The sequence below is a fragment of the Aspergillus welwitschiae genome, assembly GCF_003344945.1.
Source record: "Aspergillus welwitschiae strain CBS 139.54b unplaced genomic scaffold BDQ94scaffold_94, whole genome shotgun sequence".
NCBI lineage: Eukaryota > Fungi > Ascomycota > Eurotiomycetes > Eurotiales > Aspergillaceae > Aspergillus > Aspergillus welwitschiae.
This window is the reverse complement of record NW_020798788.1, coordinates 1-12,864: the sequence shown is the minus strand read 5'-3', so window position 1 is coordinate 12,864 and position 12,864 is coordinate 1. Positions and strand designations below refer to the sequence as shown.

Sequence of the window (12,864 nt, the reverse complement as noted above, 5' to 3'; positions counted from 1 at the left end):
TAATGATTGCTTGCTCCGGATAGTACTAGACTAGTTGATAAGTAGAAACACATCTTTGTAGTTCAGTGGCTACCTCCGACATGATATATCTACGTTCAGTACTTCTTTCTCCCTTTTAAAATTCCTTCGACCTTGTCGCTGCAGTGCCTGGCTATTCTGAACATATATTACAGGTCTTTTTTTTTCTTTCTCTTTTTGCTTTTTCTATTTCTTCATTCGCGGGCAAGCTTCGAGATTTGTTGTCACTGCAAATTGTTTGTTAAGGCACGAAGAAAGGACTGGAAGGAATACCGCGCTGCGTTCAGGAAGCACCAAGACTGATTTTACGTGAGGATTATATGGTGGAAGAAATCCAAAAGGCACTGTAAATCTCTTGTTCGTTACATGGCAATCGGTTTCAAACTTAAAGTCCATAACATGACCAGCCATCAAACCAGTCACTTGCCGAAAAAGACCTGGACTCACTGCCATGCGCTGTGGTATCGGCAGTTGATAGCGCAACTTCAGAACGTAATTCCTTGTCTAGTCATAGCTCATCCTCTTGATCCATTTCGGATGGCTTCAAAAGACCTCCTACCCTCATTGCTCGGTCTCGTTCAGCGGCTTTAGCATCCCGCAAGGCTTGCTCCCTTTCTTCCGCATATAAGTCTGCATTATCACCGGAGAATTCCTTCAGTGATATCAAGAAATCACGCAGATGCGTCTTGAACTTGTTAAAGTCGTCATTGAAAGCAAACAAGCCAACAACAAATTGTTTGATTTGGATTCTGGAAAACATTAGCCTGTCATTCAGGTTTTCTTCGATCCAAGGGCTCCTCATGATCGGGTAGAACGTACTCCTGGAGGTTCTTGAAAGCATTTTGTAGGAGATTCGCAACATATTCTTGCAAGAAATCTTTGTTGGATGTCCCTAAGGGTGCCTGCTCAGGAGAATAGATCGGGTTTTGCACTTTGCCAGACTCAACGAAGTAAAACATGCGCGACAATAGCATGGCCTGTGATTTAAACCCTGTTGTCATAGATATTAGCAAATTTCTGTCTACAAAATTTAGACTACATACCGGCTTTGTGATCACTGTCCGTGAGGACAAAGAATACATCCTGCAAGATAGGAATGTAGAACTGTTGGAAGAAGATATTTGAGGTCTGAGCATCAGTGTCGGCCATGTTATTCATGAGCTCGAGGCACATTGTGAGACCTGTATTTTCGACTTCACGATTGTCGTGTTTGCTAGCCCACATGCAAGAATCGATGACAAACTTGAATTGCGTAGCATCAAGCTTCAGCAATGCCGGGAAACAGTACAAGTTAATCGCTTGAATCAACTTGAAGAACTGGACACGGTGCTCTGGATAGTCATGGAAGTCTTTGTTGATCATTCCCAGTGTGCATTCAAAGACGCTTTCCATTATCAAGGGGACTTTGTCTTCCATCAAGTTCTGGGTAGCAGCACATGTCAGCTTCGTATTCATCCTGCAAGGCTTCAATGTCAATTAGTGGGGCTTGGCGTACATGTAACTTGTGGATTATCGTTGTCATGACGTTCAAGACCTCCGCCTCGCGCGCATCAGGAACGTTGCGGTTATAGTCGACGAGCACGGCCTCCAGGAGTGGAGGAACCATATTTGCATTTACCATCTCCAAATCGTCGGCTTTCTGCACGTAGGTGTCGATAAGTTTGAGTATTTCCTTCTTGATCGTCCTTAGACCCCGGACTTTCGGGGTCTTCGTTGCAATGTTGCCTATTTAATGTCAGAAAGCTCTAAGAACTAGCATGCTCGGTGCATAAGGGGCGAAGTGAAACGGAAAATGACGAGAGGTAAGAGTAAAGCGGGGCAGAAGAAGACATGTCAAAAGAGCACATCCTTACCATCATGCGCAACAGCGTCACTTATAAGCTGGCTGGAGGCACGGAACATGTTCAGCATGTCATGATAAATCCGTCCAAGCTGGGAATAAAAGTAAGTGCCCACGGAGGAACATGCTGCGACGTTCGTCTTCATAATATTTCCGATGATTTTTATCGTCTCGCCATCTTGAAGTATAGCGGGGTTTTGGTTTGCCTGTACTATGATGGCATCCCAAGCCGAGTTAGGCAGGGACATCAGATTCTCAATCAGTCGATCCTGTAGGCCTTTTTGGCCTTGTGCCGAGATCATGTAGCCACAGGCTTCGTAAAAAGTGTGGACCTGCTGGGGCGAAAGATCACAGGTGATTTTCCTCATATTGCGAACGATTTCCTCAATGAATGGTTCGTTCTCCCCCGGCTGGAGAGCAACAAAATGCCGCCTGCATTTGTTCGCGATTTTGATAAATGTATCGCAAGCCATATCCTGAACACCTGGTTTGGGTTAGTTAATGACTTTCCGTCTGCGGGGCAGCAACTCACCTTCATGAGTCTCATGCATGAACTCGAAGAGCTTGTTCACCACAGTCTTCAAGAATTTCCAGTGGGCTTTCAGGAATCTTGGATACTGTCCGACAATGTACATGATATTACTGGCCACGACAGCTTTGTTGTCCTTTCCACGCTTCATTTCGGTAAGACCAAGGAGGTCTTTGATGACATTGACCAGGAATCGCTTTTCGGTCTCTTCGTTCATGGCTCCGGAAATCGAACCAATGGCCCAGCAGAGAGTGTTACAGTTGGCCCAGGACCATTCAGACCCATCAACCTGCTTGGCTAACTTTTCGATCATGATATTCTCTGTGTCGACGACATCCAGATGCGTCAGATAGACAAGACATTCGCGTATCGTCTTGTAAAGCTGAATGGTGTCACTCTCCTTGACAAATTCGCGAACAATTTCGCCTTCGTCATTTTCAACAATTAAAACTTCCTCAGGACGCACCATCTTCTCAATCATGACCGTGCGAAGGCTTGATAAAACTTCCTCGTACTTGTGTTTCCGAAGAGGGTAGTTGGCCAACGTGCTGGGGTGCGGTGCACCTCCGTTCGACAGGCCGCTAACACCCATACTCACCAAAGGATTGATATCTGTGATTGGGAGCTGCTGCATCTCTTCGTACAGTTCTTGCACTAGCCTCGTCCAATATTCCAGGCAGATCTTGAAGACTTCCCTGTCGTCGATCTGACTGATACGAATGAGGTAGAAATGGGCGTGGGTGAGGTAGTCACGGTTGGGCAATTTTTCGATGAGCTGGATAAGTTAGCATGGACCTGATTGCTATGCCATGGAGACTCACATTCAGATGAGCGCTAAAAAAGCTAGAGAGAAACAGTGCCAGATTGAGAACGAACTCTTGGTCCCTCGAGTTGCTCTTAGCATAGGTCTGTTTCAAATCCATGGACAAGGGGATGATTCTTGAAACCGCAGTGAGCGTTTCCGTAAACATATGGACAAGCCTTTCATCGTAATTGTACGGGTTGCCAATTTGTAACCCGCCGATTTCAGTAAGGCACTTGAGTGTGACATTCCTGAACTCAGGAACATCCAGAAACCGCGTCAGCAGGGTGTTTATGATGGGAGTTTCGAAGATATATCCTAAAGGGATCCAGTTCAAGAAACGAAGCAGAGTCTCTAGTGTAGCTTTGATAAGACTTGGTTGGTTCGCCGTGTTCAAGACCTCTGAGCATAGCTGGAAAATGGACGAGAACTCCTGCGTCATTGAGGTCTTCAAATTTCTCGCTTTGACCGAAGTCATTTGATCCTGGGAAAAGTCAAACACTTCTTCGGATAGTAGACGAAGAATTGCCATGTTATTTTCGCAGATGGACAGGCTGGTATGACAAGACGAGATGATTTCGTTGATAAAAGTTGGCCAGTTATGTGGCCACTCCTGTTTCAGGATGGAAACAAGAACTAGGTTGAGCTTATTCAGGAAGGCTCGTTCACTCCTTAACTTGTCCTCCGATTTCGAGTTTTCGATGATGAAGTTGACAATGAAATTCCGAATACCTGAGGATGTTAGAGAGGTTTGACAATCGAGGCTAGCTTAAAGGAATCACCTAGGCATTGCTCCCTGGGTAAGACCTTCCATCGCGTCATAATAACATCGTCAAGGACCTGGAGAGCAAGATCTGATTCTATCAGCGCACGGCCGTCTGCAGCATAGAGTGAGGCATCGTCTCGCACATTTAGTCTGTGGGTATGTTGATTCTTGTAGAATATTTCCCACAATCAACCAAGCATCCGGATTTTGCTTGAACTGGCCACCGGAAACAAGTTAGAGCTGGATGAATGGTATGTACTATGCAATTCGGTCACTCACCTCCGTAAGGGTCTGCTGAGCTTGCTTTTGCTGTGAGCCGCATAACAGGTCAGTTCACATCTCGATTACGAGGACAGGCAGTGAAAGACATAAGCGCCCAGATCCTTGCGACATACCAGATCTCCCTTGCCCTCATAGAAGGCCCGGACAGTGTTGTCCAACTCTTGTATGGAAACAGACATTCCGCTCCTGAGGTTGACAGTACTGTACGCTGCGCTCCTCGGCCTTCAATAGACGATTCAAGCAGGCGAGATCTAGATGAAGACTCAATAGGGTCTAGAGAAGGCCGTAGATACGAGATGGCGTAACAGAAGAATAGGTTGGCAGAATATATGGCGGGGTAAGAGGCTTCCTTGGAGGGGTTCGTCGGAGGTAGGGTGAGCTTGGAGCAAACTCCTGCCTGAAGATGCAGCAGCCTTGGAGAAGCAGCTGGTAAAGTGGGGTACGGTGGCTGTAATTTAGGATGAGAGTTCTGGCTTTGGGATCTGGATATTTCTGGAAAAAAACAATGCGTACTACGGAGTACTGGCGGTGAGAACAGCGCGTCTCTCGGATTGTTGGCGCTATTCTATCGGACCGGTGCGATGTATCTCCATTTAACCTTAGTCATCAATTAGAAGCTCTGACCTATAACTAGTTAGTCAACTAATTAGTATGTAATGAATTTACCGGGTTCGCAGTAGTAGCTATAGAACTACATAGACTACGGAGTACCTGTTGTTGTTATTACTGGTAAAATGATCATTCAGGTTCACACGATCAAAATACTTGTGAAGTGGTAATAGCGAAGTAGAAATTCTTGCATAGTATGTCAACCACGAAACGCCTTCAGGCCCTCTGCAGATTCGATTAGGTAACTTGAGCTTGCTTATAATAACCGGATCTTTCTCTGAATTTGCGGTTCTACTCATTGAGTCCGAATCTGACATTTGGGGCCGTGCAAGGCACATCTTAGGTATCTCGATATCATTTCGCTTCGGTGTCCGTTCAACTATTTGGCCAGTACTATATAACCCGTGGCTACATGTATGGTGAACAGAAAACCAAATATCTTCGAATGTACTCCGTAGCATCTGGTCCTTGTGCACTTAATAATGCTGCTTATTCATTGAAACAAAATTCCCACTTCCACAATACCATTCCTCCAGCATAAGCTAGCATCAATCAATATGGAAATCATTTCGAAGATATAGCTTTCTCTCCATATTGAGATTTAAGTGGATAAAGAAAGATACTATGTAGTTTGTGCTAGGATACCAGCGCCGCCCGAGCAATCCTTCGGTCACTTGGTAGTAGACTACGAGACTATTACTAGATACAGCCAGAAGCTGGGAAATTTTGTCCGCCAACCCTCTGTTACTCTTGGCAAACTTAAAACGGACGGGGTCTACAGGTACTCGAAATAGTCAGGGAACTGCTGTTCAACTACGTACAAAAGACGGCTTGAATATGCCATTTGTGCTGTTCAATTCGAAGGTGAATGGTGTGCGTAGCTGATATATCACCACGATATCGTGTACATCACCTTCTATTGACTTTACTGACTTCATTATATTATAATGAAAGAAAAGAAAAGAGATGGCAAAAAGCTCCTAGTAGTACGGAGTATGTTTACTGCCCAGCTTTCACAGAGGACTAAATTATTTACTGGTAAATCCAAGTGTGAGTGATATTGCCATTTGAATTTTCCGGACGATATTACAGACAACGGGGGGAAGGGGGATTGGGGGGTCCGCGGTAGGTAAGGTGCTGTGCCGTACTAACCGCAACCGCGTCCCTCCTGCGCCAATGGCGAATAATTGGCGGGAAAAGGCAGGCGCTGGTAAGCGACCGAGCTATTGTGTAAGCGTGTTCCACACCCACCATTTCAGGCTGTCAACGCGCAGGTCGCTTCGACCCACCAGGAACCTCTTCCGCCGCCGCCGTGCCGCGCTTCCCTCGCGGGTAGAGCAGACGGCAGTGCAAAAGCCACCGAACCAAGGCGAGTCGATTCCCCCTCCCAAAAGTGGCGTGTCGCCTGAGCGCGCCATCGCTCCAACTCATGCGTCTTTTAACTTCACGTCCAACCAACCAGAAGCTGCTTGCCGGGGTTGTGGTAGCCAACCAGTTGCTTCGCGCCGCTCATGGCCGATCGCGCGCCAACTTCAATCCTGTCGAGTGCTCAGCAGCCAGCTGGCAGCCGCATCCTTCTGCCAGGATGTACGACACCCAATGAATGACTCCAACTCTACGGTGCATCCATCCCACTAAGGTACTGCTAGTACATCGACTCCCCTGGTCGTTTACCTCTTCATTTACTATTTTTCTTCCCGCCCCCCTCCTTACGGCTGCTCGTCTTTCCTTTTTCTTTCCTGGGTTTGCAACTAGGTACTATTGGTTCCTTAGTGAAATGCCTCGTTTCTTGATTCCCACCTGCAGGCGGCAAAAAATTTCGTTCTAGGAGTCCGTTTCGACATACTACTCGCTGACCTATAATTGTTATCGTTTGCCTATCCATCTTCTCTCCACTGCTAGTACGACCACGGCCACTACACTTTCCCCTCCTTCTTTCCTTTGACGCCGTTCCCCTCTTTTCTATTTAGTAACCGCCCTATCTCGAATCCATGGCTTTGAATTGATGAGAGACGGCCAGACATTCCCCATTCCAATCTACCCATCTTAATCTAGCATTTTAACTCGCTTCACGTAACCTGCGCTTCATAGTTGCGATTCTCCCCTCTGTTATTGTTTTTTCTAGTTCAAAGCGAGGAACGCGCTTTCTATTTTCCTCTCTTCTTTGCCCCCTCCTCTTCGCGAATCTTCCCTGCAATGTCCAAAACATTCTCGCTCCTACTTCTGCGCTGAATAATTGTTTCCTTGCCTCTACCGCCGGGGGTTCCCTCAGCCCAACAACAACTCAAGATCAGCCCTTTAGTGGCACGATACTAAGGGTAGTCATACAAGACACCTAGTCATTTACTAGGAAGCACCCTGATATCGAAATACTACGATAACCTTCTCTATCTCACTTTTCAGCTTAGTCGACTTGCACGATATATGTTTTCGCCCTAATCTCCTGCACCGCTTCTTGAGCTTGCATCCCTTATGGACTGTGTTTCATGTGCTTGTTTGGAGATTACAAATGATTCAATTCAGCGCACATAACTCACAAGATAACATTGGGCAATCTGCAGATCCGGACAGGCACGTCTAGCGATTTCATCGTCCATTAGCCAGTAAGTGGCGGTAATCGTCATCGGGTACAAGAAGCGTTATACTAGAAGCAAATGTCGGATAATTCAACTTTCATCCGCGCTGATCTATAAAAATCTATTACACCGAGCTGTTCATTTACCATGGCAACAGTGGCTTCTACATCGGTAATGAATGATCAAGACACCGAAAAAGTGCCCAGGGCAGACCATAGCCCTTCTCGATTTACTGCAGTGAATGGGAAAGAGCCCTCGGTGACTGCGGGAGCCGTGCCCACACCGGCTGTTACCGATTGCGCCGCTGAGTCTCCTGATGTCTTCGTACGAAATGGTTTGGATGCGCAGTCTCGCCTCGACGAACAAATACAGGGCAACGTGAACCCCGAGAGCGGCAACAGCGCTAATGAACAAGAGGAGCCCCATTCTCAGCGGTCACCTTCCCTGAGTGGCTCGTCGGGTCCCAGCAAAAGCAAACGGAAAAGATCGGAATCTGGGGAACAAGAAGAAAGCCATGGTATGCTTCGCAGGGCTCCGAAGAGCCCGGTTCTGCGTTCAGATGATACGAGCCAACCCCTCACTCAGACATCCACGTCTAATGACACCGGCATGTCCCATGGGGAAAACGATATCAAGCACCCATCCCCTTCTACTCAGGCTCGATTGGAGGAAAATGGGAGTGATAACCGAACGCCACCGGCGAATACAGCATGGCATGATTATGATTCCCAGCTGGTACATCAAGCCCAGCGTGCACAACAGTTTGACGCATCCGATGCTCAATTGGCTGAGGCACTTCAGCGCGAGGCCAATGGCCATGATTCGTCTCAAAAGAATTGGGGTACAAGCGGTCGTCCAACGGAAGGGCCAGCACAGAGTGAGCAACCATCCTCACTATCTGTACTTCCTCAGGAGCGGTCACAGGCAGCCGTCCAAGTTGCACCCAAGAGAAAACGCGTGTTTAGTAACCGAACCAAAACAGGTTGCATGACTTGCCGGAGGAGGAAAAAGAAGTGCGATGAACAACATCCTGCCTGTAAGTTTGGTGATATGGCTTCCGTAGCTATGTTGTGGTATGGTTACGATCTAACTTCATCGATGTTGTAGGCAACAACTGTATCAGAGGGGGATTTCTGTGTGAGGGCTATTCATCTCGAAGCACCTGGCAAAAGCCGTCAAATTCAAAGACGCCAGTTCCACTACAATCAAAGGAAGGCTATCTGGATATCAATTCTCAGTATGTCCACGATATAAGTCAGCATGACCGGCAACAAACCATGCCGGAACAACTTGATTCAGGGAAAATCAGGCCTATTGTTGTAGACGAAAGTGACCGGGCAACTGCCTCGTTCAATACAAGTCCCACAGGAGCTAGTTCCGGTCGTGGTCCATGGACGAAACGCAGCTGGGGAAGCACAAACCACCCTTCCTATATCTCCGATCATGTGGCAAAGCCTGATTACCGCGAGGTCCCCTCGATTCATGAATTATCCCGCGAAGGTCATGCTAAGTCCGACTTCCCAATTGTTCCTCCTATCAGAGAGCTTTCTCATGGAGGTCATACCAAACCCGGGACAGTCCCGCTCTTCCAAGGAGGGATGGACCAACGGTCAACACATTCCGGAAACGTGGACACTAATAGTCCCCAGGCTCAGGCGCGGATGGCGCTTAGCATCGAGCACCAGTTATCGACTCGTACGTTATCGACCGAGGATACAGAAAAAGATAAGATGATACGTGGTGACCTCTACCGGCCTTATGATGTTCACCTCGTGGAAGAGAGGGATCGCTGCAAGGCCGCCCTATGGCGGTTCAATAATGCCTGCAATCCTATTTCGGGGTTAAGCACTAAGGAGCAAAGTCGGCTACTGAAAGAAGTGCTTGTTCTTCCAGGCTCAGTTATCAACTCACCCCCTGGTTTGGCTTCATCTCGTTCGACAGGGTCGTTAGGGCAAGGTGCTATTGTTGAGGCACCTTTCTACTGTCATTATGGATACAACGTGCATATCGGTGAAGATGTCATGGTCTCAGAAAACTGCTTGTTTGTTGATGACTGTCCTGTAACCATTGGTGCCCATACCTGGATAGGTCCCCGGGTTACCATACTTACATCAATGGCCCATGCTAATATGCAAGAACGCAAAGGCTCACAAAGCCGATATCAAGGGCGCCCTGTTACAATTGAGGAAGATTGCTACGTTGGGGCTGGCTGTACAATCTATCCTGGTGTTCGACTACGACGCGGGGCGTATGTCGCTCCTGGAGAGGTAGTAAAGTCAGACATTGTAGCCTATGGTTTCCAGGGACTAAAGCCAAGTTATATGTGATTCACGTGCATGTCTGTTGGTACGTACCAGCTGATTATTATTATTATTATTTTTTTTTTTTTGGCTTTCAAGATACCAACCATTCTCTACTTGTCTATCTCATCAACCGTCAGCTTTGCTTGTAATTATACCGATTTATTTTCAGCACCCATTTCGAGGGATCTGGCTGGCTCAGAGCACAAGGTGTGAAGCTTATATTTGACATGACTTTTAGTTTTCCATCAACCCCTATTAGTATTCTTTGATAACAGAAGTGGTCCGCAGGCATAAGGGGTGAAGTGATGCCTGTCCCTTTTCTACTATCAGAGCAGCTAGATACCTAAATATCTTTACAGGAGCATTGCATTTAGGCGACAGACTGTAGGATTTGGGCGGACATGAATCATCAAGTTGTTTAAATTGTGTATCGGAATTTGGATTCCAATCGTCCAGCAGGAGATGAGGTTATATAATTGGATTAACAGGGACAAGCGGGAAAAGAAAAAGGAAACCAGTCTGGCTATGTATAGTATGAAGGCGAAAGAAGCAGCAATAAAATTCTTTTTGATCAATCGACAGGCTCGATCGAATGGATGAGCCTTTACAGAAAAACAGACAAAAAGATAACGGGGAATAAACAGCAAAGAGGACAGACACTCGTTACAATCATGATTAGTGTTGGCCTTTCACAGCAGCTTAAGAAAGCCAATCCAGAAAATCGGGCACAAAGTAGCTCACAATAATACCAGCTCCTGCCCGTAGTATACCCTCTGTGCTCTCGAAAGCCATTGATTTTAAATCGAAAACGCCAGCCTTAGCCCCTGCATGTATCATGGCATACTCTCCGCTAACTTGGTAAGCGGCAACTGGCATGTCTTTGGCGAGCTCCTTGGCGTCCCGTATGATATCCAAATAGCTACTAGCGGGCTTCACCATTATGATGTCTGCGCCCTCACCAATATCGCGCTGTATCGCTCGCCGAGCAAGCCCCCGGCCACCTGGGGGTAATTGGTAACACCTGCGGTCTCCGAAGGATGGGCAAGAGCCTGCGGCATCTCGGAAGGGACCATATAGACATCCACTGAATTTTGCACTGTAGGACATTAGGAGGACACGATGAGCTATACCAGCTTCAATAAGCTTCAGCTTTATGGCGCGGACTCTGCCGTCATTCATATCTGACGGAGCCACGCAGTGAGCACCGGCAGCAGCATAGGCGAGGGCTACATCTGAGATTCTATCAACGGACTGTGCGTTATCAAGCGTCCCATCCTCACGTAGTATCCCGCAATGACCATGTGAGGTGTATTCACAAAGACAAACATCCGTCACGATATAAAGTTGAGGAAAGCGCGAACGAAGAAGGCGGATGGCCTGAACTACTGGACCGGTCGGGTCATCTGCAGCGGTTCCCAGCGCATCCTTTGCAGATGGATGCAAAGGGACACCGAACAGAATCACGGAACGCAGGCCTTTCTGTACTAATGGTCTTAAGAAGGGGACCAACCGATTCAGCCCTCGGCGATACTGATTTGGAAGGGATGGAATAGGCGTCTCCTCATCAGGGTTATCGGTAATGAAAAGGGGATATATGAGCATCTCCTGCGCACAATTAGACCATGCTAGTACAGGACTATGTCGTAGTACGAACCTTGGTCAACTGCTTCTCGGCTTGCCATGATCTACTCAGTGGATGACTATAGCCAGAATGAAGCTGGCTAGAGATATCACCAGATATGCTAACGCTGGTCGCAGCCGTGCTGGTATATGATCGAGCGGTAGCTTGAGACCGTGCATGGGATATTTGAGAACTTCGGTCATCCTGAGCGTCTCTGAACGCAAGGTCAGAAACAAGGTTTGAAAACGACATGATGAGATGAAGCTAAATTCAATGAAATGGTTGAACTCTGTTTTCTGCTTCAAGCGTTGAGCAATTAGATGTTGCTTCGATCAAGTCTGGCACCAGTGTATATACAGTAAAGGTGTTTGAATACTGATTTTGATTGTTATGGCCCTGTACGTGGCAGGGTTGCAATTGAGCGTGCAGAACTAACTAAAAGTGGTCCCCCAACGATCTCCCTTGGGGCGGCGGCAACTTACCTAGAGCGTCTGATTACTAAAGGCAGGTTGAAAAGTGGCGTCGCTGTGTTATGTGTTACACAGGTCACCCGACCTTTAACAATAGATCGTGTAACCCCTACCTTTTATATATAACTGCCGGGACCGTTAATAAGATAAACTTAAATATTATCTATAGACTTAGTTTATCTAATCTGACTCTTTGTTTTATTTTACCAACCACTTCTGAAGCAGTTACTAATCACTTCTAGAGTAACTACTAAATACTTCAGAAATAATTATGAACCATTTCAAAGCAAATATTGATTATTATTTGTCTAGTTTTAAAGTTACGGCGTCCGCTTATTCCTTTCTAATCATTTAGATAAAGAGAATGATATTCGGTCTAAATTCATCTTTACTTTACTAAGAAGTAATAAAGAACTATTAGAGTGGTTAACGGCCAGGGTAGGATAGGTTAATGAGAAAATTTATACCTTCCATCAGATTAACAGTTAGATATAAGATTATGTTATACCTAACCGCAGAACAGCTAAAAATAGAATAATAATTGTCTCAACTGTTCTTTGTAGCAAGATTTACCTGCTATACTTCTTTAGATCTTAACACGGGTAAAATATATTCAGATTAAACTTTATTAATAACTATCGCAAGACTAATTATGATAGAATGACCTAGCTATCAGGACTAAGATCATCAGAATAATATATTATAATAGTTATAAGAGTCATGATATTATTAATAGCAGTTCTATAATTTTCTGATATGTATAAAATACTGATTTCTTTATTTAAATCACTGATTCTTCAAGAATCAGTCTATTTTTATAGATATAGACTATCTTCATTATTATTATAAAACTTATAGTATTTGATAGCTAATTTCTTAATTAATTAATAGACTTTTTATCTTAATAAATAGATTTTATTATATTCTGATTTTTCTTTTTTAATTATCTAAGAAGGATACCATCTATCAAAAATAATAATAAAATAAAAATATTTAATAATTAAATTAATCTAGAATAATTATTGAATATTATTTCTACTATTAAAAA

The 12,864-nt window shown here is 45.5% G+C and overlaps 5 protein-coding genes across 5 annotated transcripts; 3 read left to right on the top strand and 2 right to left on the bottom strand.

Moving 5' to 3' along the window:
• Positions 1-8: 8 nt before the first annotated feature.
• BDQ94DRAFT_131568 (exportin CRM1) lies at positions 9-4,749 on the bottom strand. Its single transcript, XM_026763969.1, has 11 exons — positions 4,351-4,749; positions 4,235-4,264; positions 4,099-4,171; positions 3,972-4,043; positions 3,209-3,921; positions 2,391-3,162; positions 1,872-2,342; positions 1,514-1,743; positions 1,062-1,440; positions 838-1,009; positions 9-767 (listed from the first exon to the last, which is right to left on the bottom strand). The coding sequence occupies exons 1-11, from the start codon at positions 4,414-4,416 to the stop codon at positions 527-529; spliced, it is 3,219 nt and encodes a 1,072-aa protein (XP_026619688.1). The 5' UTR covers positions 4,417-4,749; the 3' UTR covers positions 9-526.
• Positions 4,534-5,269, top strand: BDQ94DRAFT_164275 (uncharacterized protein; the record flags this gene model as incomplete). Its single annotated transcript, XM_026769966.1, has 5 exons — positions 4,534-4,538; positions 4,624-4,666; positions 4,697-4,813; positions 4,927-4,983; positions 5,078-5,269. The coding sequence occupies 5 exons, from the start codon at positions 4,534-4,536 to the stop codon at positions 5,267-5,269; spliced, it is 414 nt and encodes a 137-aa protein (XP_026619687.1).
• A 524-nt stretch (positions 5,270-5,793) lies between these two features.
• Positions 5,794-6,484, top strand: BDQ94DRAFT_164274 (uncharacterized protein; the record flags this gene model as incomplete). The annotated part of the gene is made up of 4 exons (XM_026769965.1): positions 5,794-5,839; position 5,896; positions 6,047-6,076; positions 6,106-6,484. The coding sequence occupies 4 exons, from the start codon at positions 5,794-5,796 to the stop codon at positions 6,482-6,484; spliced, it is 456 nt and encodes a 151-aa protein (XP_026619686.1).
• A 1,085-nt stretch (positions 6,485-7,569) lies between these two features.
• Positions 7,570-9,749, top strand: BDQ94DRAFT_176224 (acetyltransferase; the record flags this gene model as incomplete). The annotated part of the gene is made up of 2 exons (XM_026772647.1): positions 7,570-8,458; positions 8,530-9,749. The coding sequence occupies 2 exons, from the start codon at positions 7,570-7,572 to the stop codon at positions 9,747-9,749; spliced, it is 2,109 nt and encodes a 702-aa protein (XP_026619685.1).
• A 675-nt stretch (positions 9,750-10,424) lies between these two features.
• BDQ94DRAFT_176223 (porphobilinogen synthase HEM2) lies at positions 10,425-11,598 on the bottom strand (the record flags this gene model as incomplete). Its single annotated transcript, XM_026772646.1, has 2 exons — positions 10,425-11,330; positions 11,380-11,598. 2 exons carry the CDS (start codon positions 11,596-11,598, stop codon positions 10,425-10,427), a joined length of 1,125 nt encoding a protein of 374 aa, XP_026619684.1.
• Positions 11,599-12,864: the final 1,266 nt, after the last annotated feature.